Source organism: Pelophylax lessonae (assembly GCF_965119305.1).
Source record: "Pelophylax lessonae genome assembly, chromosome: 8".
NCBI lineage: Eukaryota > Metazoa > Chordata > Amphibia > Anura > Ranidae > Pelophylax > Pelophylax lessonae.
The window spans coordinates 160,262,817-160,290,728 of record NC_138775.1 but is presented as its reverse complement, the minus strand read 5'-3'; the positions used below and the strand labels follow the sequence as shown (position 1 = coordinate 160,290,728).

Here is a 27,912-nt window from a genome sequence, read left to right as displayed (position 1 = left end):
GATGTATAAGAAACGCAATCTTATTTTTAGTTCTAACGGCTTTCAAGCGATTAACCAGGTATTTACCAGCTCTATTGGCATTAGCATATGTTGTGAGTTTCAATTGTCTGAGGTGCGTGTCATACTTCTGCGCAAGATGGAGACAGAGTTCCTCCCTCAGTCGCAGAAGAGTTTGTGAATGAGCCACAGACGATTTCAGTTTGTTCTGTTGTTCTAGGGTATGAATATCATCTAAAATCGAGTCAAGGCGAGAGTTATAGCATCTCCCTAATCTGGTCCCCTGTTGCAGCAACATGCCCCTAATATACGCCTTATGGGCGTTCCATAAGGTAAAAGCATCGGAGGCGGAGGGGGCATTAAAACGGAAGTACTCAGTAAGGTTAGCAGATAATTTCTTAATACATTCAGGGTTTTGCAATAGTTTAGTATTACATTGCCAAACTAGATTGGGATTACCACCCTCTGGACCATCAGAAATGGAGATCAAAATGGGTGCATGGTCAGACCATGTAATATCAAAAATATGTGATTTTGTAATCTTTTGGAGCAGCCATTTGTCCGTAAGGAACAGGTCTATTCGGGAGTATGAGTTGTGTCTGGGAGAAAAGAAGGTGTAGTCTCTCTCATTGGAATGGTTACATCTCCAGACATCAAATAGGTCTTCTCAGTGGAGCAGACTACCAAGTTCCTGGCGGCTTTTAGAGGGGCCCTTGGAAGTATCCAGAACTGAATCAGGTACAACATTGAAATCTCTGCAAACAATAATTCCACCGTATTTTAGACGTTGTATTTTTTTGAAAAGCCTATTGAGGAAACGGATCTGGTGGACATTAGGAGCGTAGAGGGATACAATTTTGTAAGGTTTGGATTTGAGATCACATGTCAGTATGATGAACCTTCCATTTTCGTCAATAGTGGAGCTGTGGAGGTGGAAACTGACTGTATCTCGCACTGCTATCAAGACTCCTTTTGTTTTATTACTTGCACAAGAGAGGAAGACATGGGGAAGTTGTGATTAGAGCACATGGGACTTTAAGAGGCTTCAAAATGTGTTTCTTGAACGCATAAGATGTCCACTTTATGTGTGAGGGCTTCTTGCCACATGGAACGGCGTTTGGCGGGATGGTTTAATCCCTTAGCGTTAAGTGATAGGCATGTGATCATCACAGAAAAAATGGATTAAAAGATTGTGCAAGAGAAAAGGTGGCTTTACTTGGATCCAAGGCATGCAGTGGGAGATTCCTCATCACTGTTGTCTGGTAGATGTGTAGTTGAGCGTCAGAGCCTGGGTCACTTGGGATGACTGCTGATTGTAAGGAATCCCATGTAGACTGGGTAAGGTATCCTGTGTCAAGACAACGAACAAAAACAGAAAGAGAAAAGAAAAAGACAAAATCAAAAATAGGAACCAGGAACAGAACCGGGGATATGCTGACTAATATCCTTAAGAACATGGGGTGGGATTAGGTGGAACGTTGAGGAGTGGGAGAGGGCCCCGTTTCATGTCTCATCCTGTGTGGAGGGCGTCTTCGGGGTTACAACTTGCCAATCATATTGAGATGTACTTCTAGGTTGAATGGGAATGAAGTTTGGAGAGGGAGACATTTCAAGTATTATGTCCCAATGCCGTAGGAAGGTGAGACCTTCATCCAATGTAGAAATAGGGACAGTAGTACCATTATGTGATATAAGCGGTGTTTCCGGGTATTTCCACTTATGGGAAATTTGGTGATTTCTCAAAGCCTTAGTAATACTAGCCAATTGTCTCCTATGTTGAAGAGTGTGGCGGGATAAGTCCAGCAAAATCTGGACAGATGTGTAGGCTGGGGGTCTCTGATCTATTTTACGAAATTGCTCCATTATGACTTCTTTTGTTTTATAGTAGTGAACCCGCAGGAGGATGTCTCTGGGGATGTCATCAGCCAGGAAAGAAGGTTTGGGAATTCTGTGTACTCTACCCACAATAAGATCTTGTTCAGAAAGCGCAGGGACAATTGCATGGAACATTTCCTGGACATACTGAGAAAGTTGGGACTGCAGAACTGTTTCTGGTACTCCACTGAGTTTTAAATTGTTCCTTCGGGAACGGTCCTCCAGGTCTGCCAATTTATCTTTAATCCATAATATGTCTTCTGTTTGGGCACTATGGGCATCAACTAGTGTGTTGTATGAAGTGGAATATTCACCCATGGCCTGTTCCATTTGGTCAACTCTGTCACCTAATTCATATACCTCCTTGCGACTGAAGCTGTAAGGTCATTATGAATTGAGTCCCTAAGGGAAATCAACATGTCTTTCAGTACAATGTCTGAGACCGGCTGGCCTGTTGTAGGGAATCCAGCAATAGGGTCAGTGTTGGTGGTATCTTGTTGTTGCTGAGGTAAAACACTGCTAATTTCCATGTCAGGGTCCCAAGTGTCACCTGCTGTGGGGTTTAATCTCTGGCGGGACCTTACAGGGCTCCTAGTAGATGGAGTATTGGTCCCTGAATGAGAGTTCCCCTCACTGTGTGGGCGGGAGGTATATGAGCCCCTAAATTAGCAGTAGAATTTTGGGTTACCTCAGGATCCTGTCTGTGCGGGCCGCCGCCATTTTGAGGCCTGTGGAGCGTTCCTGAGCCCGAAAATGGCAGTAGTTTGTGAGGCTGAGTTTGCCCTCCTTTCCTTCTCTGTGGCATTCCCGGGGTATGAGGGAGGCTCACTGACCGTTTTTTGTCGGTTTGTAGGTAGGCAGGAGCCCTCTATGCAGCAGGTATCTCAGCGGTCCGGCGGAGCTCTGTGATTAAGCAGCCATCACAGAGCTCGGAGCCACACGCCCCCCCGATCATGTTACCTTTTGATCTGTTTAAGACCACTCTATTTCACAGTGTTACCTTATACTGTATGTCGGCAAATATGTTTGATTTCCAAGTCATTCTAATATGATAATTTTCGAAATAATATACTCTTTGTCTTTGATTCGTTGATTAACGGGCTTTGATGGCTTCATCAACCTCATTGTTTCCCTATATTATTTTATATACTGTAGATTGTTAACTTCTGTACTTTTGTACTGATGTTATTTTTTATACAACCCAATTGAAGTTTGTAAACAAAAAAAGAAAAAAATGGAAAAATGCTGAATTTATTAATACAGGATACATACGATAACTGGATATGTGCTGTCATGTTATTATGTGTTTAGCTTTTATTTTGACTTTTATTTATTATATAAATTGTATAATGTAGTGTGTGTACCTTAAAAATCTGCCTGATAATTTCTTTCTTTTATATTTAAAACCTAAATGATACTTTATGCCATAGTAGATATACAAGAGCATTTAAACAATATCTCAATAAATGAAGAAAAAAGTAATTGACTGGTCAAAAAAGAATATGAATGTAAAAGAAACTTACGTCCAGCAGAACATTTCGGGTATTTTATTTGTTTATTTTTACATGTTGCTTGCAGGCCATTTTGTGATACCATTCCTTCCTCACATTCAAATTCAATGGATTGCCCATTTTCGATCTCAGCGCTTTTGTTGTAACCAATATTATTAATAGTCATTTCTGTTTGTTGTAAAACACAGGAACCTAGAGAAATTCAGTACAAAATGTATATGTTCACCAATCTGGAAAGCAAAATATAATTTTACAAATCAATGCATTAGTCAATAACTTAGTAATTTGATTATTATAAAAATAGCTATTCTAAGCCCAGTACATGTTCTTGCTGATTCCTAGGCAGGGTACAGTCAGACTAAAAAATTGGCAGAATAAATCAACCAGTTACCAATGCAGATCTACAGTATATTAATCAAATTCCTAACTCTTGACTTGTTATAATAACGTAGCCTTACTACTAATGCATTACGTGATTTTTTTTTATTTCCTCCTTGTTAGAGCAGAATTGTTATCCTGTAAATCTACTGTTAGAGCAGAATTGTTATCCTGTAAATCTACTGCCTGAGCCCAATGTTGATAACAGAAGCTAGAAGAAAAACTGTCAAAATGAATTACATGAGCAAAAACTAAATGCATTTTAATTGACAGTTTTACCATTTATTTTCTCAGAATATAGCTCTATACATGTCTATGAGAGCTCACTGCACAGTCACAGAGAAGCCAGGAAGGGTGGGATAGTGTAGTTCATAATATAGGTACAGCTGTACCTTCACATTTTTTTTTAAATCAAAGAAACATTTTATTGAGAAAACTCACACCATTACAACAGGTAGATGTACAGTTAACTTCCACATTTAGGCTTTTCCACAGAGTACAAATCTCAACTCTTCAGCAAAATAAAAGTGCACAATCCAAACCTCATTGCTTATATGCATCCAGACAGATATACCCATCCCCCTCCCTCTGTGCCTCTATTACATTATAGGGGCCCTTGAAACACTCCGATAAGTTATAATAACAAACGTTCCATAATCAGTTCAGTGGGGGCCATACCCAGAGAATTCAACCAGACTCCCCATATCTTAGAAAACTATAGAGGAGAACCCCTGTGTTGGTAAATAATCTTTTCCATGCGTAGAGTGACACCAAGCTGCTCCTGCCACATACCATATGTTGGAGGATCCTGTGCAGTCCAGTGTCGTAGGATAAGTAAGCGGGCTTGAAACAGGGCTCGGGTGGCGGCCTCCCGTATAAACCCATCTTCCACTACATGGTCTAGTATACTCAAAAGACATTGTTTGGGATCCCTAGGGATTTCCACCCCCAGCACCCTGTTAATAGCGGATATCACATTTGACCAGTATCGGTGCAGCTTCGGGCATCTCCACAATAAATGAATCAAGTCCCCCTCTTCCATGAGCCTGCACTGCGTGTTGCATTTGCATATAATAGAACCGCATAGTTCCAGGAATCGAGAAGCGATCCTGTAGCTGCTCAAAGGACAACAGAGAACCTTCCCTCAGGATATGTGTTAGATGGGTCACCCCAAAGAAGCACCACCTGCCAGCCTGGTCCCATTTATACAATTCAGGGTATGTTCGATTATACCAGACGGGCTAAATTTGTTATACCCCAAGGCATGCTGTATCTGCTTAGTTTTGTCCCATACCTTTTGAAGGAGTCCATATGTAGGGTAGCGAATATTTGATTTGGCAAAAAGCTGCATCTCCAACCCTTCCGGCACTCCACGCGCGCCAGTAAACTTTTGCATGACCACTAACACCGCGCCCACCAGATGTTGTAGTTGGGAGGCCAGATAATACAGCCACGGGTTAGGGAGAGCAAGACCACCCCCGTCGCGGGGCTTCTGTAACTATTCTAGACATATCCTCGCTGCCTTACCTTTCTATATTAGAGACCGAAATAGGGTGTTTACGACGCGGAAGGTTTTCAGTGTGATTACGTTTGGGGAATTGTGTAGGAGATACAATAATTGCGGCATCAGGACCATCTTAATAAGATTTACCCTACCCGCCAGTGAGAGCCAGAGTTTATTCCATATTCTGATTTTATCCCAAAATTTCATTAAGAGGGGACTTAACCTCTTGGCTATATTGAGTCGGATCCGCAGAGACCACCACCCCCAGGTACTTGAATGTACTAACTACAGGGACTGGACAAAGAGATCCCAAGGACGGGTCAACATCCTTATCTTACGGCAAGAGTGCTGATTTGGACCAGTTTATGGTGAGTCCGGAGAAACGATCAAACACAGTGATAATAGACATGACCTCCCTCAGGGAGTTCTCTGTGTCACCCAACGTCAAAAGCATGGCGTCTGTGTAAAGCAGGATCTTTTCCTGAAGGGGGCCGTACCTAAAACCTGTGATGGAAGCCTGGGCTATAATGTGCGCTGCAAGGGGTTCAATGGCTATGGCAAATAAAAGCGGGGATAATGGGCACCCCTGTCTCGTTCCCCTACCCAGGTGGAAGTAGGCAGAAATTCTGCCCCCCTCCCGAATGTAAGCTTGTGGATGATGGTACAGTAATCGTACCCACGACAAAAAAACGGAACCAAATCCGAATTTTTCCATCACCGCCCAAAGGTAGTCCCATTCCACGCTGTCGAACGCCTTGTTGGCGTCTACTGACAGCAGCGCATGATTCCCCTCGCTATCTGCCCGCGTCTGTACAGCGACAAACAGTCGATGGAGGTTGAGAGCCGTGGACCTATTGGGCATAAAGCCCGCTTGGTCTTCATGGATGATGTGGGTAATTATCTTATTAAATCTCTGCGCTAGAACCTTGGCCAGTATCTTGACATCCGCCTGCAGCAGGGAGATGGGTCTGTATGAGCCCGGGTCCATAGGGGGTTTATCCGGTTTAAGCAGAAGTACAATTCTAGCCCTGGACATAGAATCTGGCAGTGCACCTGTCTCCCTAGCAGCTTGAAATACTTCTAGCAGTTTTGGCAAAAGTAACCCAGAAAATTGTTGGTAAATTTCTATGGGGAGGCCGTCATCTCCGGGTGCCTTAGACCTTGAGAACAGGGCCACAGTCTCCAGCAGCTCCTCCTCCATGATTGGAGCCTCCAACCCATCCCGTTGTTCCTCCGTTAATTGTGGGAGATGAATTTTGTGTAAATAACTTTGTAATTCCTCCGGGGCATAAGTGACACGGGAGGAGTGCAAGTCAATGTAAAACCTTACTAGCTCTGACATAGTACAATCCTGCGTGTTCACCATGTGGCCATCTGTGAGCCGGAGGGTGCGCCCCCACTAATTGCGATAGCAGGCGACCCGCCGCTCCCCCTCCTCATAAAAGGTGGTCTTGGCAAAAAAACGTTTCTTGTCCGCCTTAGAACGAAGTTCCCCAACCCACACCCTCTGGGCAGACAACCAAGCCGCCCTCGTATCATCAGTGGGGATGGCTATATACGGGCACATTGTGACAGTTGTTCCTCAAAACGCCTTGAATTTGTCTGCACCTTTCTAATATTAGCTATTAATACACTCCGCAGAAAACATTTGAAGGCATCCCATCTCAGTATCACATCCCCAGGATGGGCATGGTCAACGAAGAAGGAGGAAATAGCAGCCAGAATATCATTATCCGGCAAAAAAAGTTTTAGCCAGAAGGCATTCAAACGCAACGGGTCTTACGTAAAGCCACCTGTGGTCGCACCGTGCCCCATACCACCAACAGGGAGTGATCCAAAATCCCTCTTAAGGCATATTCTGCCCTCTCCACTAGGGGGAGGGCTACCCTTGTACATACACAGAGATCAATACGGGACAAAGAAGAATGCGTCTTAGAGAAACAAGAAAACTGGACCATGTCAGGGTGTTTCAGGCGCCAGACCTCCGACCAGCCCATCTCCACCAGGAAACGGGAAAGTGCCGTGCCCCTGGCAGCGACCAAGGATGAGGAGGGAGAATGTCTATCCCTGGCAGGGTCCAGGATCCCATTGAAGTCCCCAATGATAATTAGCGGCACACCCATTTTATCCAGTGTAAAGTGCAGTAGTTCACGGAGAACCGCAGAGGAAAACGGAAGAACATACACCACCGCCAGTATACACGTGACTTGGAATAACACAGTGTAAAAATATAAATCTACCCTTCGAATCGACCTGCACCCCCAGTTCCTGAAAGGCAAGAGACCTGTGTACCAGGACACTACTGACCCCCCTGGAATATGAGGAGTGGGTGGAATGGTATCCCCAACCCACCCAGGAATACCGTAGGCACCCCACAGGGTCCTCTAGAAGGTGGGTCTCCTGTAGACCTATAATGGCAGGATGATATTTTTGCAGTTGTTTAGCAATCATAGCCCGTTTCAGTGGACAGCTGAGGCCTTGGACATTCCAAGAAACTACCGGTACTCCAGCCATGGTGACTTAGTTGGAAGATAGAAAGTTCCATCCAGAGGTCCCGATCTGCGAGACCCAGGGTGGAGATGTAGTACTTCAAGGACAGGGGTAGGCAATGTAGCAGTTCTCGAATGACAGTCCGAGGGAGCCAGTGTGGCATGAGTTTTCTCAAAAATAAGGGTGGTAACAGAAAAACCATGTCCCAGTAGGGCAAGGCACAACGGTGCCTCAAAAAAAAACTTTAAGGTGAACGGACGACCCAATCCAGACAAACGTGGCAACGGCCAAACAGTCCAGTAGTGGTCGACCATTCTGTAATGCACAATCGTGCATCAAAACTGCGGTGTCCAAATAGAAAGTTGGAAGAAATCCATCAAATCCTGACGTAGTATTCAATGTTTGGAGCCTTGTAATCCAAGCGCAAATCTGGAAACGTCCCCGGCTGGGACAAAAACAACCCCCTCAAGGGATCCCACCCGCATAGCAAGAGATGAAAACGGGGAGGTCCGGCAACCCCCGCTAGACTCCCTCACTCACCGGGGTCTTCTCGCCATCATTGACGGAGTGAGGGCTCGTGAACATCCAGCCAATTCGTCGCATCCGCGGCCGTGTCAAAGAAATGCTCTCTTCCTTCTGCCTTGATACGCAGGCGGGCTGGGTACAGCATGGCATATACCAGACCGATGCGGCGGAGTCATTGTTTAACATCAATGAATTTTGCACGCTGTTTTTGAACTTCTGCCGAAAAATCAGGGTAGAAGGACACTCTGGCTCCGTTGAACCTGATGTCTGCTTTTTCTCTCGCCAGGCGGAGCACTTTATCCCTGTACCTGTAGTGTAGGATTTTGGCAAGCATGGGCCTGGGGGCATTACCGGGCAGGGCCCTGGTGGGGACACGGTGTGCTCTCTCCACTGCAAACAAGGACTCTCTTCCAAATACCTCGCTGAGCCAAGTTTCAATGAAGTCAGTAGGGTCCCTGCCCTCCACCTTCTCTGGGAGCCCCACTATGCGTACATTATTTTGTCTCAGGCGGTTCTCTATGTCGTCCGTTTTGTCCTTGGTGGCCTGCGCTTGTCTAGCGGTCGATCTAGATTCAGTGAGCAGGGCTGGCATTTTATCCTCCAAGTTGCTGATGTGGCTCTCTGCAGCCGTGGTCCACTCGTGGATTTTTTGTAAATCCTGTCTCAGAAGTGCCACCTCCTCAGTGAGACCCCCCAGTCTGTCCTTAACTGCATTTGTGCACTGCCTGCAATATTTGACTAAGGGTCGGTTGGTCATCCTCCATTATTCCCCCCTCCAGCTCAGAGTCTAAGTCAGGCTTCAGAAAAAGACATGTGTCTCCCAGGCCCTGTGCCAGTTGTGCAGGATCTGCTGTGCCAGCTCCATGGATGTCACTCAGCTTTTTGTCTTATAATAGGATGTCTCCAGCGTTGTCCCTGCCCGCAGGACGTGAAGTTTTAGGCTTTGTTCCCATGTACCTCACCTTCTCTAAACCTCGGGAGGCACGCTGCGGTGTTCCTGAGCCGGCGCCATCTTGACTGGTAGGGACACTCACACTGTCTTCTCTCTGCTTACTCCCGCGGGTCATCGCGGCACGACATGCAGGGTGTCACTGGAATCAGGGGGATCTCAGGAAGCAGGATAGGGCACTCAAAAGAAGAAAGCCGGCCGGGGCAAGGATGAATGCTCAGGATCTATAGCGGGAGCTCCGTGAGTAGTGTCTGCTCACATGCCAGTGCGGCCGCGCCCCCCGTACCTTAACTTTTTAACACGTATTTTATCCTAACCACACGAAGTTTACTATATACAGTATACTACATTGCTTTTTGATTTTTAAACAGCATACACACTGTGCCCACTATGCTGTTCTGTGTGACAGGAGAACAATGACACTGGCTTCATGATCTTGTCAGCCAATTACCTCATCTGTATGCAGAGACTAGGTTGGTCAGACACTCCGGATAAAAAATTGCAGACAATCCTGCCTTCTGCTGTATGTGGCCATACCACTACTTTGTTGTACAGAACCTGCATGTGGATGATAGCCCTATACCACTTTTATTCCCAAAACCACTGACTCTGCATTTAGGCCGGTTTGTCATTTGGGTGTATTTTCAAAACTTTTATTTTTAGTATCAGAGAGGGTGTGCGGAGAATGTGGGCGATAGTGCAAGGTATTTTGGGTGCATACTGTTTTTGTACTTTATTTTTCTTTTAAAAACAATGAAGTCAGACAGAGAGTGGTCCTAAATGGGGCTTTAGGGGTTAGCTACAGATCTGAAGGCTTGGGTTAAGTGAGCTGTGAAAGGGGGGGGGGTTAAAAAGAGAATGTACCCCCATCCCTGTGATTCACTCAAGCACAGTTTAACTGATACTGATCCACCCAATTCCTCTCTCCCTATGCAGCCAGTCCTCTCCATAAAGCATCTAGCTATCTCAGTGAAAGGCTGAGTTATCTAGCTAACCCCTCCTCCTCCCATTCTTGGTAGCTGTGGGCTGCTTGCAAGGGTCAAAGGCTGCACAGGGTATTACGGGTGAGCATCAACATTATCCACACTGAATTCTTTCTGAACTTCAGCAGCAGAAATTTGCAGCAAATTCATATTTGGGCATACCTGAATATTTTCACTACAACCACTGTTCAATAAATAGGATAAAAAGGTACCTATTTAGTAGAGATGGACGGAACGACCCCCAGGTCAGTTTGCGGCAAAACTTTCGAACATCGCAAACGTTTGAAACCTAATACCGAACCCCATTGAACTCTATGGGACCCGAACTGGAAAAATCAAAAGTGCCCATTTTGAAGGGTTATATGCAAGTAATTTGGCATACAATGGTTATGGGGGTCCTAGTACCTAGGAGGACATGTGTCAATGAAGAAAAAGTTTGTGAAAAACGTAGTTGTTAAATGAGCAGTGATTTTACTGATGCTTAAAGTGAAACCAAAAAATGAAAAATAACAATTGAAATTAAATGTTCCTTTTAATATAGTGCCTGGGGGTCCCCTTTACTCAGCCTGTAAAGTGGCACATCTGTACCATGCAAAGAACCTGCTGCGGTAATAATGACATTTATAAAGCCAAAAAAATGACAATTTCCATTCAAGCTTTCTTTATTTAACCGCTTGCCGACTGCTCACATTGACAGTACTGCGGCAAAGTGGCTCGTTAAGGTCTGGCGACGTAGACCTACGTCACCAGATTCTCCCCAATCTCGGTGGCGCACACGCACCGCTGGAGGCTCGCTCCTGCTGTATTCAGACACAGCGGGAGTCGGGCCAGGGGAGGAGAGGCGGGGATCGAGTGAGGAAATCCGCTCGCCTGTGTAAACAAAGCGGGTGGATCTCCTCTGTGACAGACAGTGACAGATTACAGGATTCAGCATAGCTGAACCTGCGATCTGTGTCTCTGTCACACAACCCCCTCCCCCCACACATGTCAGTAAGCATAAGGCATACATTTAACCCCTTGATCACCAACAGTGTTAACCCCTTCCCTGCCAGTGTCATTATTACAGTAACAGTGCATATTTATAGCACTGATTACTGTAGTAATGTCACTGATACCCCCAAAAGTGTAAAAAATGTCAGTTAGGGGTCCGATCTGTCCGCCACAATGTCGCAGTCCCGCAAAAAAAATCTCAGATCGCCGCCATTACTAGTAAAAAAAATAAACCATAAAAATGACAAATCTTTCCCGTAGTTAGTAAACGCAATAACTTTTGCGCAAACCAATCAAAATACGCTTATTGTGATTTTTTTCCCCAAAAATATGTAGCAGAAAACAAATTGGCCTAAAATGTTAAAAACTTTTGATTTTAAATTGTCGCTCTTTTTTTTAAAAATTAAAAATTGCACAGGTGATCAAATACCATCAAAAGAAAGCTATATTTGTGGGGAAAAAAGGACATAAATTTAATTTGGGTGCAGCGTTGCACGACCGCGCAATTGTCCGTTATAGTAACGCAGTACCGAATCGCAAAATATAGCCTGGTCAGGAATGGAGTAAAATCTTCCAGTCTTAAAACGGTTAAAAATACGCTCATTGAGAATTATTTTTGTCAAAGACATGTAGCTAAATACATTTTAGCCTAAATATATGACAAAAATTGAATATATTGGAAATTTTTTAACTGTCAAAGTAGAAAATGTCAATTTTTTCACAAAATTTTCGCTCTTTTTTTATCAACCACTTAAGCCCCGGAGGATTTGGCTGCTCAAAGACCAGAGGTCCTTTTTCAACTTGGCACTTCGTGACTTTACCTGACAATTGCAGTCATGCAATGCTGTACCCAAACAAGATTTACATCCTTTTTTTCCCACAAACAGAGCTTTCTTTTGGTGGTATTTGATCACTTTTGGGATTTTTATTTTTTGCGATATTAATAAAAAAAGAGCGAAAATTTTGAGAAAAAATGACATTTTCAACTTTGTCTTTAAAAAATATCCAATATACTCAATTTGTCATATATTTTGGCCAAAATGTATTTAGCTACATGACTTTGACAAAAAAAAATCTCAATGAGCGAATTTTTATTGGTTTGCGCAAAAGATATAGCGTCTACAAACTATGGTGTAAATACTGAAATTTACGCAGCTTTAATTTCTGACTGCCTATCTCATTTCATGAAGTGCTAAAATGGTAGGGCAGTACAAAACCCCCCAAATTACCACTTTTTAGAAAGTAGACATCCTAAGAAATGTCCTGAGAGGCATGTTGAGCTCATTGAATATTTCATTTTTTTGTCACAGGTGTTTGAAAAATGACTAAAAAAAAAAATAAATTTTCTTTGTAATTACACCCCAAAATATATTCTGATGCTTCTCCTGAGTACAGGGATACCACATATGTGAGACTTTTTGGGAGCCTAGCTGTGTACGGGACCCCGAAAACCAATCCCCATCATCAGAATTTCAAAGGGCGTACATTTTTCATTGCATTTTCTCACTACCTATAACGGTTTAGGAAGCCCTGAAATGTCAAGATACCACAAAACCCCCCCAAATGACCCCATTTTGGAAAGTAGACACCCCAAGCTGTTTGCTGAGAGGCATGGTGAGTCCATGGAATATTTTATATTTTGCCACAAGTTTTGGGAAAATTACAATTTTTTTTAAATTTTTTTAACAAAAAGTTGTCACTAAAAGATACATTTCTCACACATGACATGGGTATATGTGGAATGACACCCCAAAATACATTCTGCCACTTCTCCTGAGTATGGGGATACCCCAGGTGTGAGACTTTTTGGGAGCCTAGCTGTGTACGGGACCCCGAAAATCAATCACCATCTTCAGGTTTTCTAATGGCGTAAATTTTTGATTTTACTCCTCACTACCCATCACGGTTTCGGAGGCCCTGAAATTTCAAGATAGCACAAAACTCCCCCAAATGACCCCATTTTGGAAAGTAGACACCACAAGCTATTTGCTGAGAGGCATGGTGAGTCCATGGAATATTTTATATTTTGCCACAAGTTTAGGGAAAATTAAATTTTTTTTTAACACAAAGTTGTCACTAAATGATAAATTGCTCACACATGCCATAGGTATATGTGGAATGATACCCCAAAATACATTCTACTGCTTCCCCTGAGTACAGGGATACCACATGTGTAAGACTTTTTGGGAGCCTAGCTGTGTACAGGACCCCGAAAACCAATCAACTCCCTCAGGTTTTCTAATGGCGTAACTTGTGCATTTCACCTCTGCACTACCTGTCACAGTTTCAGAGGCCCTAAAATTCCAAGATAGCACAAACCCCCCCCAAATGACCGCATTTTGGAAAGTAGACACCCCAAGCTATTTGCTGAGAGGCATGGTGAGTCCATGGAATATTTTATATTTTGCCGCAAGTTCCGGGAAATATATATATATATATATATATATATATATATATATATATTTTTTTTTTTTTTTACACAAAGTTGTCACTAAATGATATATTGCTCACACATGCCATGGGTATATGTGAAATTACACCCCAAAATACATTCTGCTGCTTCTCCTGAGTACAGGGATACCCCATGTGTGAGACTTTTTTGCAGTCTAGCCGAGTACAGGACCCCTGAAAACCAATCCCCACTTTCAGGCTTTCCAAGGACGTAAATTGTTGATTTCACTCCTGACTACCTATCACAGTTTCGGAGGCCATGAAATGCCAAGACAGCACAAACCCCCCCCCCCCCCCCCCAAATGACCACTTTTCGGAAAGTAGACACCCTAAGCTATTTGCAGAGAGGCATGTGGAGTGTTTTGCAGATCTCACTTTTTGTCACAAAGTTTTGGAAATTGAAAAAAGAGGGAAAAAAATGCATTTTCCTGTTTTTTCTTCATTTTCCCAAAAAAATGAGAGCTGCAAAATACTCAGCATGCCTCTCAGCAAATAGATTGGAGTGTCTACTTTGCAAAATGGGGTAATTTGTGGGGGTTTTGTGCCATCTTGGCATTTCATGGCCTTCAAAATTGTGATAGGTAGTAAGGAGTGAGATCAACAATTTACGCCCTTAGAAAGCCAGAAGGTGCGGATTGGTTTTCGGGGTCCTGTACGTGGCTAGACTGCCAAAAAATCTCACACATGGGGTATCCCTGTACTCAGGAGAAGCAGCAGAATGTATTTTGGGGTATTATTTCACATATACCCATGGTATGTGTGAGCAATTTATCATTTAGTGACAACTTTGTGTTAAAAAAAAAGAAATAATAATATTCCCGAAACTTGTGGAAAAATATAAAATATTCCATGGACTCACCATGCCTCTCAGCAAATATCTTAGAGTGTCTACTTTGCAAAATGGGGTCATTTGGGGGGGGGGGGGTTTGCTATCTTGAAATTTCAGGGCCTCTGAAACTGTGACAGGTAGTGCAGAGGTAAAATAAGCAATTTACGTCATTAGAAAACTTGAAGATGGGGATTGGTTTTCGGCATCCCGTACACAGCTAGGCTCCCAAAAAGTCTCACACATGTGGTATCCCTGTACTCAGGAGAAACAACAGAATGTATTTTGGGGTGTCATTTCACATATACCCATGGCATGCGTGAGCAATATATCATTTAGTGACAACTTTCTGTAAAAATAAAACAAAAAAAAAAAAATTCCACGTATACCTAAAGGTATTTTAACTGCAGTGGTGAAATCAGCCTACCACAGCTGCTGCCATCAGAGGTATCCATATATGCTGAGCGCAAACGCTGTTTGTGTCAGAATATATAAAATCAGTGTGGCAGCCGACGGGTACGTGCAAGAGAAACAGGTTAACAAAAGAATGAAAAACAAACAAAGTACAGTAAAAGTACAGTAGGAAGAGTAGAAAAACATAAAAAATGACTGACACAACAACTGTTTTTGGATTTTTAATTTTTTTTTGTAACACTTTTTTTTCTGTGAACTGCGATTTTCCAGCTTGGGTCTCTCAAAATGTCGATAGCCATCGAACATCTTTCGAGACCCTGTGTTTGTGTGCCCTACACTATATCGTGCTGTACCCTACCCTAATACTCTACTAGTGTATGGTAGCGCTCAAAACATTCCCCTATGCAGAGACCAGGTTGGTCAGGACATCTGGGACAATAATAGCGGGTGTCACGCCTACATCCGCGCCTGCTACAGACATGACATCTCCTTTGGGGGTGTCTTTGGGTAGGGGTACGCGGGAAGACATGTGGAAAATGTCTCTCATGCAGCCGACTCACTGCATCTGGAAGGGGAAGTTGGGCAGGCATACCTCCTGGGTACAGGTAGGCACTGATGATCGCTTCCTGCAATTCTCGGAAGGATCCAGTTCGTCCTGACGCCCTGTATAGGACAAAGGCGTTCAGCATAGCCAATTGGAATAAATAAATAGACACTTTTTTGTACCAGCGTCGGCTTTATGGGCAACTAAATACGGCGCCAAAAGCTGGTCGTTAAGGTCCACCCCTCCCATATTAAGGTTGTAGTCGTGGACACAGAGAGGTTTCTCCATAATGCCAGCTGCCGTAGAAATTTTGATTGTCGTGTCTGTGTGAAGGGAGGACAGAACGAAAACATCCAGTGTATCCCTCCACTTCACTGCAAGCAATTTGTCCGTTTTCAAGCTGCTCTCTCCCCTCGACTAAGACGGGAATTTACAAGCCGTTGGGGGAAGTCCCGGTGATAAGGTCGCACGGTGCCACATGTGCCAATTTGTAATTCAAGAAGGTGACTAAATAGTGGCACGCTTGTGTAGAAGTTGTCCACGTACAAATGGTACCCCTTTCTGAATAAGGGTGACACCAAGTCCCAAACTATCTTGCCGCTGCTCCCTATGTAGTCTGGGCAGTTGGGGGGCTCCATAGTGCTATCTTTTCCCTCATAGACCCGGAAACTAACTGTATAGCCTATGGCCCTGTCACAGAGCTTGTACAGCTTGACTCCGTATCTGGCACGCTTGCTGGGGAGGTACTGTTTCATAGCAAGGCGGCCAGTAAACTTAATCAGGGACTCGTGAACGCAGAAAACTTGTTCGGGCATAAACAAGGCTGCAAACTGCTGATTGAAGTGGTCTATGAGGGGCCGAATTTTCGGAGGGCACTATGGGCTCTACGGGCCTGTTTTCGAATACGTGGTGGCTGCGGGCCACTACTCGTGCTAGCCACCGCACCAGCTTCAACTGCACTTATGGGACTCGCCACGTCGCCAAGTGTTACTGCAGTGCTGGTTGTACTAGGTCCAGGTTGTACTAGGCCGCTGGCGCTTGCCAGGCCACCAGAAGGAAGAGCGGCACTAGTACCGACACTCTGATCCATACGAGCACCCTGTGATTCCTGCATCTCAACAACTCCAGAATGGGGTCGGGTATGCCTGGGTCTAACAGGGACCCATCTGTCGTCGGAGCTATCTGTCAGGGAGCCGCTGCTGTCATCAGGTTCGCAGAGATCAGGCCTAACTCTGCTAACACAGCGGTTTTGTGTGTTGTGTTTTTTTGTAAGTGACAGCAATCTATTGATTACTACACTTACCTGGGTGGGTTGGGCAGAGGGGTTAAACGCAGGTGCTGGCAGGAATCAGTGCTGATCTTGCAAACACCACGTTCTGGGAACCCTAAACTATGGGGACGCTAGTATAGTTCTGATCAGATCAGATATTGATCTGTTCAAACACTATACTAGTAATGGAAGTGTGTGTGTGTGTGGTAATCAAGGGGTTATTTCTAACTATGCGCCAGGGACCTGCACTATTTTAGACTGACGCTAACACTAGCTAATGTCACCTGTGTCACTAATAATAGTGATCAGAAAAAAAAACTGTACACTATAAAAGTGACACTGTGACAGGGCAATGAAAGGTTAACTGGGGGTGATCAGGGGGGATCAGGGGGTTAAATCTTTATTGGGGGGTATCGGGGACCCTAAACCTCCTGGGACAGAAACGAACTTGCTAGCGCTAACTCAAGTCACAATCACACTAATACAAAATACAGTAAAACAGTATATTACATGTGTATTAGTTTGCAATGTGACGGGGGAAGGGGTTAACTGGATGTGATCAGGGGGGATCAGGGGGTTAAATCTTTATTGGGAGGGGGTGGCGGGTATCCTAAGGATAAAAAGAACGACCGCAAAGCGCTAAACCTGGTCACAAGTCACACTTATACGGGTATATAGAAAGTGCTATATACTGTATACAGTGTGTGTTGTGACAGGGGGTGTAGGGGTGATCAGGGGGGATCAGGGGGTTAAATCTTTATTGGGGGGTGGCGGGGACCCTAAACCTACTTGGGACAGAAACTAAGTCGCTAGCGCTAACTCAAGTCACAATCGCACTAATACAAAATACAGAAAAACAGTATATTACGTTTGTATTAGTGGGCAATGTGACAGGGGGGAAGGGGTTAACTGGGGGTGATCAGGGGGGATCAGGGGGGGATCAGGAGGAATCAGGGGGTTAAATCTTTATTGTGAGGGGGTGGCGGGTATCCTAAGAATAAAAGGAACGACCGCAAGCGCTAAACCTGGTCACAAGTCACACTTATACGGGTATATAGGAAAATGCTATATACTGTATACAGTGTGTGTTGTGACAGGGAGTGTAGGGGTGATCAGGGGGGATCAGGGGGTTAAATCTTTATTGGGGGGTTGGCGGGGACCCTAAACCTACTTGGGACAGAAACTAAGTCGCTAGTGCTAAGTCAAGTCACAATCGCACTAATACAAAATACAGAAAAACAGTATATTACGTTTGTATTAGTGTGCAATGTGACAGGGGGAAGGGGTTAACTGGGGGTGATCAGGGGGGGATCAGGGGGTTAAATCTTTATTGGGGGGGTGGCGGGTATTTTAAGTGTAAAAGGGACGGCCGCAAGCGCTACACCTGGTCACAAATCACACTTATCTGGGTATATAGGAAAATGCTATATACAGTACACAGTGTGTGTTGTGAAAGGGGGTGTAGGGGTTAACTTGGGGGCGATCAGGGGTTAAATGTGCCTATCTAAGTGTGTCTATGTGTGCTTGGTGCAGTACTCACAGTTAGATGTGCTCTCTCCTCTCAATGAATCCAAAAAGGATCATGGGAGGGGAAAGCGGGTCTTTGCTGAGCCTGTGTTTACATTACACAGGCTCAGCATGGAATCTGATTGGGCAGGACCGATCAACAGGTCCAGGCCAAAAATCATTGGCCTGGACCTGATGACTGATCGGTTCTGAACCCAATCGGGTCATCGACAGTGGCGCGCCGGAGCACACCCCAGACCGGCGGGAGCAAGCGATGTAGTACTACGTCACTTTGCCTGCACGGGGCTGACTGCCGTAGTAAATGTGCTTGCGGCGGTCGGCAAGTGGTTAATATTGCAAAAAATGAAAAGTGCAGAGGTGATTAAATACCACCAAAAGAAATCTCTGTTTGTGGGAAAAAAAGTACATAAATTTCGTTTGGGTACAGCATTGCATGACCGCGCAATTGTCAGTTAAAGTCGCGCAGTGCCAAGTTGCAAAAAGTGGCCTGGACGTTAAGCAGGAAAATCCTCTGGGGCTAAAGTAGTTAAAAAAACAAGTAGAGACTTTTTGAATAAATTTTGGTGTCTCTTTCGCAGACATTGGATAGAAGTAACAGGTGCAGTAAAATAGGGCCTTGGGTATTGGTGGTGTCTTCACACCGTAAACCTTTAGAGGTACGCTTGATAAAAGTAAGAATTGGCCCTGCTGTCAAAATTTGCAATCATATGCACCTGTCAAACGGGTGTGGAAAAATTGGTCTTTAAGTGTCAGTGTTGCCTTCACACTGTAAACCTATAGGAGGTACTCTTGATAAAATAAAGAATTGGCCTTGCTGTCAAAAATTGCAATGATATGCACCTGTCAAACAGGTGTGGAAAAATTGGTCCTTGGGTGTTAATTGTGCTCATGAAACCTACACCAAAAAATTTCTTCCAGATGAAATCAACATCCACAAAGCTAGGCAGCCTAGACAGTCTTTTAGAGATTCCAGATCCAGAAAGCACTTAATCAGGGACATCAGCATCAGGGGCTTGATAGCTGCTGCTATTCCAGGACTGATTCATTTTTATAAATGTCAGCTGGTCCATGGAGTCTGAGGACATACACGCTCTCTTATCTGTCACAAAACCTCCAGCAGCACTGAATGCCCATTCGGGCACTGGATGCAGGGAAGCCCAGCAGCTCAATTGCATACTGGGTAAGCTTTGGCCAGTGTTCTATTCTCATGACCCAGTAACCCAGTGGATCCTCAACTCCATGTCTGTTTTCGCCTCTAGATAATTTCCCACCATATGATGCAGACACTGCCGATGGGATGTGGAAGCTGACAGCCCTGGGTGCCGAGGACTAAAAAACGTTTGAAATGCATTACTGAGTGGCCTACTGAGGCGGCCCCCTTCTCCATCGCTCCTCTCTTGACCAACAGAAGCCTCAAAACTACGTTTTCCACCAGACTGTAGCCTACCAGAGTTGGGAAAGGCATTACACAAAATTCTCTTTAAGGTGTCCTCAAGAGATTTAATCTTCTGCTCCCTCTGTGGAGATGGGACGAGTTCCGAGACTTTCCCCTTGTAAGAGTGGTCAAGGAGGGTTGGCAAACAATAGTGATCCTCCTTCTTGATGCTACGTATTCCTGGGTCTGTTCACAGGCTTTGAAGATTGTGAGAGCCCATGCACAGCAAGTTTGCAGAGGCATGAGAAGCAGAGTCCTCGGGGTCACTGAGGAGAACAGTATCTGGAACTGCCTCCTCCCAACCATGTACTACTCACAAGGGTTCTGGGGAGAAATTTGCCTGCTATAGTCTACAGCTTGTGGTGTGCTACTGGCAGATATACTGCAAAGACCTGTGACACCCTGCTCTATACCATAATCCCTGTCAGTGGAAGCTGCTGAGAGGTCATGAGGTATAGCGGGGATAGACCAGAGAGGTGAGTAAGTAAGGAGGAGCAGAATTGCATCCCTTTTGTGTGCCTTTCAGATGTTCTTGCTAACAGGCTAAATGGTGGGAGGTTAAATGCCTTGTCAAGCATGTGGTACCCAAATGGCTGGTGTTTTTGCCACGCTTGATGTGCTTGAGGCAAAGTTTGCAAATTGTAAGAGTGCAATTGGTTGCAAAAAAGGCCCAAACAGCTGAGCTGTGAGAAGTATATGTATATGTGTATATATATAGCTGAACTGAACTCGATGGACTTGTGCCTTTTTTTAGCTAGACAAACTATGTAAGTAGCCTGGGAGATAACAGCTCCACAATCTGGTGGAATAGGGTGGCCACTCTCTGCTCTTCAATGATGACTGCCTATTTGGGTTTATGCCTTACCCTCACTTTCCTCCACTGCTCTATCCGGCACCCAAGTCGCATCAGTGACCTCATAATCATCATCCCCTCCATCCTCATTATCACTGGAGACAACTTGGCAATACGCTGTGGCTGGGGGAACAAGACTGCCAATTTGTGATTTACCAGTGTTCTCCCTTCTCTGTAGGCTCATGTTTCTACCTTCCTCAACCTCAGAACCAACATCTGAAGTAATCAATCAAGTAATGGCTGTGAATCATCAAGGAGCAAGTGGTTGATGCTGTGTTCAAATAACTCAGCTGACTCCCCCATGCCTGATGCTTGGGCTATGGCAGGAGTAACTGTGGAAAGGGAGGCAGAATAAGCCACTCAATCAGCTGCAGTGGACTGCGCACTACTCTCTGCTTGGGTGACCGAGGATGAGGAGGATGGTTTAGTAAGCCAGGTCACCACCTCCTCTGCATGCTGTGGCTGGATAGGGCAACCTCACTAAACAGAGGAATCGGTGCCCTGCCTGAGGACAGACCATGTCCACCTTTGCCTGCTGTGGACACATATGCAGCTAGCCTCCTCAGTGCCATGGGAACGTCTGCCTCTCCTTGTTGGCCTCTCAGACATGATGGGGAGATGTGTACATGGATGCACTTTAATCGATGGAAAGTGGAGTTAGGTGCACTTTAACTTGAGTACTCACTACACATATACACTCCTCGGACATACTACAATATACTGCAGTAGAACTGCACTGGCGAACTGCAATATACTGCATTAAACGTGCAGTAACGCAATGAAATATACTGCGTTAAATGTGCACTAAGGCACTGAAATAAACTGTGTTAAATGTGCAGTAATGCACTGAAATATATTGCGTTAAACATGCAGTAACACACTAAAATATACTGCATTGACATATACTGCATTAAACGTGCACCTACACACTGAAATATACTGTCTTAAATGTGCAGCAACGCATTGAAAAATATTCTGTTAAATATGCAGTAACACATGGAAATATACTGCGTTAATTGTGCAGTAATGCACTTAAATATACTGCACTGCAATATACTGCAGTAAACCTGCACCTACACACTGAAATATACTACATTAAACATGCACTAAGGCACTGAAATATACCGCATTAAACATGCAGTAACGCACTAAAATATACTACACTGAAATTTACTGTGTTAAATGCGCAGTAGTGCATTGAAATATACCGTGTTAAATGTGCAGTAACACACTGAAATATACTGCGTTAAACGTGCAGTAATGCACTGATATGTACTGCATTAAACGTGGAGTATCGCACTGAAATATACTGTGTTAAATGTTCACTAACACACGGAAATAAAGTGTAATGTGACTGTTGAACGTAGTTTCACTAGATTCACACTAAAGTAAAAGTTAACGCTAACAACAGAATCACAAAAGTACACTATAGCACACTAACTTGCTAGTAGCACTGAACACAGCCCTGTTCTACTCTCTCTCCACGTCAATATCACACAAGAAATAGCTGCTATGGGGAGAATATTTTAAAGTGTGGGGTGGGACTAAGAGCAATGAACCATGATTGGGCACAGTCATAATTTTCTCCAATCATAGCTCTGCCAATGTTCAGCCTGAACTCATGTTTCAGTTTCAGTTCAGGAATCTGCAATCTCTTATCCTTTCTCACACAATTGTTTCCTGTATTTTCAAACTGGAGGTTCTCACTCCAGTCTATCAAATTTCCTACATGATAAAACAAATTGCTAACCAGGTTTGGAAAATGTCCAGAAATGCACAGAACATTTTTAAAACATGCAGAGAAATTAAAGGAAATCTGTTTGCTAAACAAAATAACAACTAAATGGGGTAGGGAAATCTGAATCTGCAATCATCCCAAATAACATAAACATACAATGGTACATTCTAAATATTGGGACTTTTTGCAGCAATATGTCCATATAGCCCTAATGAGTATAGTAAAAAATCTTTACATTTATTGAAAATAGTATAAAAAAAACATAATTAAATAATGAAATGTATACAAGTATAGAGAGACTATATGATGGAAAACAATTGAAGGTGCTATATAGAATGACAGAACCTATAGCATACACAGCATGTCGCAACAATTTTTAATAAATTAAATAATTTTTACTATACCCAATAAGGCTATATATACATATTGCTGCATAAAAGTCCAGATATTTAGAGGGTAACATCGTATGTTTGAACAAAATAACAAATCTAACAGTGGAAGTAGTAAGCTGAGAGCATAATCTATTACAACATAGCTGTTGTAGAAAGTTTTACTTCAGGGGGGCCTGGAATCCCCTGCGGTTTTTCCACTTCCTGGTAGTGGAGACGAAGCATGCTGCCCCAAAACCATACAACAATTCGACACCTGGTGTCTGAGCTACTTACAGGATTCTCTGGCTAAAAGCATAGACAGCAGAAGCTGATATGAGATCATCTCAAACACATCTCTTTTCTGCAAATTTTGCACAACAAGGTTGTATTACACTTAGACCATCTTTCTTTCCAGTGCCTCACCAAATAGACATCTTCCTTGAAAAGGCATGTGTGTGATATGTCGCTTGCAGACAGCTTCTGCTGTCCAGGCTTTTAGACAGAGAATCCTGTACATATGAATGGAGACTAGAGTCAGTCTGGATATTTTTGTCATGATCTGTTCCAGGGCATCTACACAGAAAAGAAGAGCAAGTGCTCTGCAACCGCTCAATTCTGAGAGAGAGGGTCATGTTGGTTGCACATAGTTATGGTCAAATTAGCTACAGTTTGACATACGGAAATAGCAGCAAGAGCTGGTTGGAGGGCTGGGCTTGCCAGGTTAAAAAGCATCTAATAGAAAATATTCAGTTGATATAGTGAGATGTTTCTCTAGAACTGAGGTGACAGGGTGAACCACAGGAATAGCTCACTTTTTTGTAAACTCTATTTTTCCAATGGACAGAGTTCAGAAAAGATTTCTGGGGAGTGAAAATCCTTTCAGAAGTGACCCAACCATCAGACTGCACATTTTGTTTATGAACAGGGAATGTTTTGCCAGGGTTAGTAGGTCTCTTTGTGCCCAGAGACATGGGGAGACAGAGGTGAGTAAATATGTACAATGCCAAGGCTTTTGTGAACAGTGCTTTTCAACATTAGCATGCATGTTGGGTGAAGCTCTATCATCAATATAGTGACAGTGGTGGTGAGAGAAATCCTCTGCAGCTTCCTCCAACACTGCCTCTATGTCCTCTTCAATCCACTCGGATTCAGCATCCTCTAGAAATGGCATATCAGTCAGTGTCCAACTCTGGGTAAGAAACTGGAGTAGGAGCAGAGGGGGGCCATGTTTAAACCTGAACAAAGATGGCTGAATAAAGGCCATGATCTGTCCAAGAGATTAGGATATATTGTAGATACCAAAAAAAAAACTATATTTGGACATGAAGGATGATGCTAAGGCTGGTTCCTGCTCCAATGCAAGTTTGAGTGTTGTGTGGGCCTTCAGCAGAGCAAATGTAAACCTGCTATTTGGAGTTGGCTAACTTTCACTTTCTTACCGTTAATGATTGCTGGACTAGATATAAAATGTAGGTTTTGCCCCTCATGAGGGCATACCCCTAAGGGGGGCCTTTAGGGACTGAGTTCTATAGTGATGGACCATTGCCCTGGACCTTTATAGCACCCTGCGGTGAAATCAATGTATATCCATTCACACACAGTCGTGACTCGTCCCTGCCCCCTCTTTCTCCTGATTGGCTCACTGGCCGTAATTGACAGCAGTGGGAGCCAATGGTCAATTCAGGAGTGTGAGTCCCTGGAGAGGCAAGACTCTCGTGGACATCGCAGGATCCAGAGGGGGCTCGTGTAAGTATTAGGGGGGTCTGGGGGGGGGGCTGCTGCACACAGAAGGTTTTTTATCTTCATATCATAGAATGCATGAAGGTAAAAAACTCTCAGGTCCAGCTCTTCTTATTAAGGGTATTGAGTGTGACTCCTGTAGGAAGGAAGCCTGTAATTCTAAAACAAATGTGTTTTGTAAATTGAAAATGCTCCTATTTAACCCATAGTAATCCCTTATCAGTTCTTGTTATCCCATTTCTCTCCCTCTTCCCTAAGCTACATTATTTAACAGTTTGTATGGTAAGTGTTTTTATTTTCAACTATTTAATTTGATTGTGTGGCACCACTTAAAAAATGTATAGCAAAAGCCTGTTCCATTTGTAAACCTTCTAACATAAATTGTGTTTCAATTCTGCTTAAAAAAATTTAATTTTTCATTAAGTTCAATTGCACATGCTCAAACCACTGACGTATCAAATTGTATAGCAGTATAGCAAATTGAAAGTGTATAAGAATAACCAGCGCTAAAACCTCTTAAAAACGGTGAACCATAAGTTACTGTATATAGTAAAAATATGACATAGGAAATAAATGTCTTGAAAGTACAATAAAGCAATAAATAGTGTCAATCAAATATAAAGTGTCCAGTGCAAGAATTGAATTAAAGTGCCAAGGTGCTGAATAGGTGAAGGTAATGTGTAGTGAACTAAACGTTCAAATATTCCAAAATCATTCGTATTGTGAAAAAAGTGGTAAAATAAATTTATGTGCAGATAATGAGCAAATTGTACAGGTTCTATGGACCCAGAACTAGTCAAAAGCTCGGACTGAAGCAATTGATATAAAAACCAATAATTCAATTAGAGTGCCATACGAGACATGAGCTGCTGGTAGCTGTGAGAAATGTGCAGAAGGTCAGAAATCGCCTTGTGAACATACAAAGGAGCAAGTTGCACAGCTTCTATGAGTAGAGGAACTGTTCACAGGCTCCGAAAAAAAAAAAATTTTTGAGGCAAATGAAGAAATATGCCCTGTGTAGGGCGAACTAAAGAGGTGCAGTGAAGGTAGTAGTGTAAATTAACAATAGCCGTGATTCAAATCAATAGGTGAAAACAATCGATAGAAACTGAAATATCAGGGTGCACAATGCCCTATGATAGGTGAACCCCTGTGAACAGACAATAAAAAATATTGATAGAGAATATCACAGTAATATCAAAACGTGATATAAAAGGTGAAGCAGGTAAATATCAAAAAGTGTGGTCCATAAATAAGTGGGAAGAGTCCAATAATTCTCCAAATATTATAAGTAAAAGTTCATAATAAGTGCAATTACAGCCAGCGATAATTAGTGATCCCAGTGCCAAAGTGAGTGAGCAAGATATCCTCAAAATAGGTGAAATGGCCGCTCACCTCACTTATCTTTCACATAAGCATATCAGGTGTCTCGTGTCAACCTGCAGACCTTAAAAGCAGTTTCCCAGGAAGAAATGGAGTCTCCACAGGCGATATGACGTATATATACGTGGTGACGTCACTTCCGGGTCTACAGCCGAGACCGGAAGTCGGTGAGAGAATACAGGAACCGCATCGGCGGCTTTGCTTTCATTGTATGCACCTATTGATCTACCTAAATGTGAGTTTAAAATTTATCTTTTACCTGGAAATAAATCGTGTTTAAACATACTGCGCTATGAGACCCTCTTTACATCTTTCCCTCTAATCATCGAGTGTCTGGGCCACACACTTATAAGTATTACAGACCAGCCTATAGGAGCAGGACCTTGGCTCCCATATCGCCTGTGGAGACTCCATTTCTTCCTGGGAAACTGCTTTTTAGGTCTGCAGGTTGACACGAGACACCTGATATGCTTATGTGAAAGGCAAGTGAGATGAGCGGCCATTTCACCTATTTTGAGGATATCTTGCTCACTCACTTTGGCACTGGGATCACTAATTATCGCTGGCTGTAATTGCACTTATTATGAACTTTTACTTATAATATTTGGAGAATTATTGGACTCTTCCCACTTATTTATGGACCACACTTTTTGATATTTACCTGCTTCACCTTTTATATCACGTTTTGATATTACTGTGATATTCTCTATCAATATTATTTATTGTCTGTTCACAGGGGTTCACCTATCATAGGGCATTGTGCACCCTGATATTTCAGTTTCTATCGATTGTTTTCACCTATTGATTTGAATCACGGCTATTGTTAATTTACACTACTACCTTCACTGCACCTCTTTAGTTCGCCCTTCACAGGGCATATTTCTTCATTTGCCTCAAAAAAATTTTTTTTTTCGGAGCCTGTGAACAGTTCCTCTACTCAGAGAAGCTGTGCAACTTGCTCCTTTGTATGTTCACAAGGCGATTTCTGACCTTCTGCACATTTTTTCACAGCTACCAGCAGCTCATGTCTCTTATGGCACTCTAATTGAATTATTGTTTTTTTATATCAATTGCTTCAGTCTGAGCTTTTGACTAGTTCTGGGTCCATAGAACCTGTACAATTTGCTCATTATCTGCACATAAATTTATTTTACCACTTTTTTCACAATACGAATGATTTTGGAATATTTGAACGTTTAGTTCACTACACATTACCTTCACCTATTCAGCACCTTGGCACTTTAATTCAATTCTTGCACTGGACACTTTATATTTGATTGACACTATTTATTGCTTTATTGTACTTTCAAGACATTTATTTCCTATGTCATATTTTTACTATATACAGTAACTTATGGTTCACCGTTTTTAAGAGGTTTTAGCGCTGGTTATTCTTATACACTTTTATTTGATCGTATGTGGGGACACTACAGAACTAGCTGCAGGATCTCTGGTGCTCCATCTATTTATCTTTTTATCCCCGACACTTCTTTTCTCGTTTGGTAGCGCATAGATTCTACCCTTTATTTCAGTATAGCAAATTGACATACTGGCAAATGTGTATGTTAAATATTATTTATGCATTTTCATTTTATTTTTTTACTTGTTTATTAAACAGTTTACACACATTTAACAGCAATATTGTAGGTGGCAAGAGTGTACATGCAAGTAACATTGACTGTAAATTATGGTGTTTACCTTCCTTTAGGCATCTTGGGTATTTTAATACACCGTCCAAGCACTGAATCTTCAGAAGTTTTTCATCAGATATCTGATATCCTGGTTTGCATTCAAATGACATCCAATCAGAATGTTCAGCGTATAGTTTTTGGGTTTTATCTTCTCCCCATTTATATTTAAGCTGTATATTGTTTTGTTGCATGTCGGTTTCTTTTACTGTGCAAGGTACTGAAAACAAGTAAAAGATATATATATTTTTTTTATGTCAAAATATTTTTATTGAAAAGTATAAGAAAAATGAATACAAACAACACCATCTGGTGTACTGAGATCAATGGGATAATACACAAGTACAACAAGTGATAGTTCGGGTCAGGTTACATCATTGTAAGTGAAGTACTGGATATTTGCTGTGGAACCACTTTAGTGATAATAATTGAATGTACGGTGTAAGGAACACATAAGAAAAAACAAAATC

General features: G+C 43.0%; 1 protein-coding gene across 1 annotated transcript in view; it reads right to left on the bottom strand.

Annotated features, from left to right (window-relative positions):
- Window positions 1–27,912, bottom strand: part of LOC309562208 (uncharacterized protein) — a gene marked incomplete at its 5' end in the record, with an annotated part of 1,875,955 nt that overhangs the window by 101,026 nt on the left and 1,747,017 nt on the right. The window contains 2 exons of the mRNA XM_082266327.1: window positions 3,396–3,575; window positions 27,453–27,662. Coding sequence (XP_082122453.1) covers window positions 3,396–3,575; window positions 27,453–27,662 — 390 coding nt within the window. The remainder of the gene's footprint in view (window positions 1–3,395; window positions 3,576–27,452; window positions 27,663–27,912) is intronic.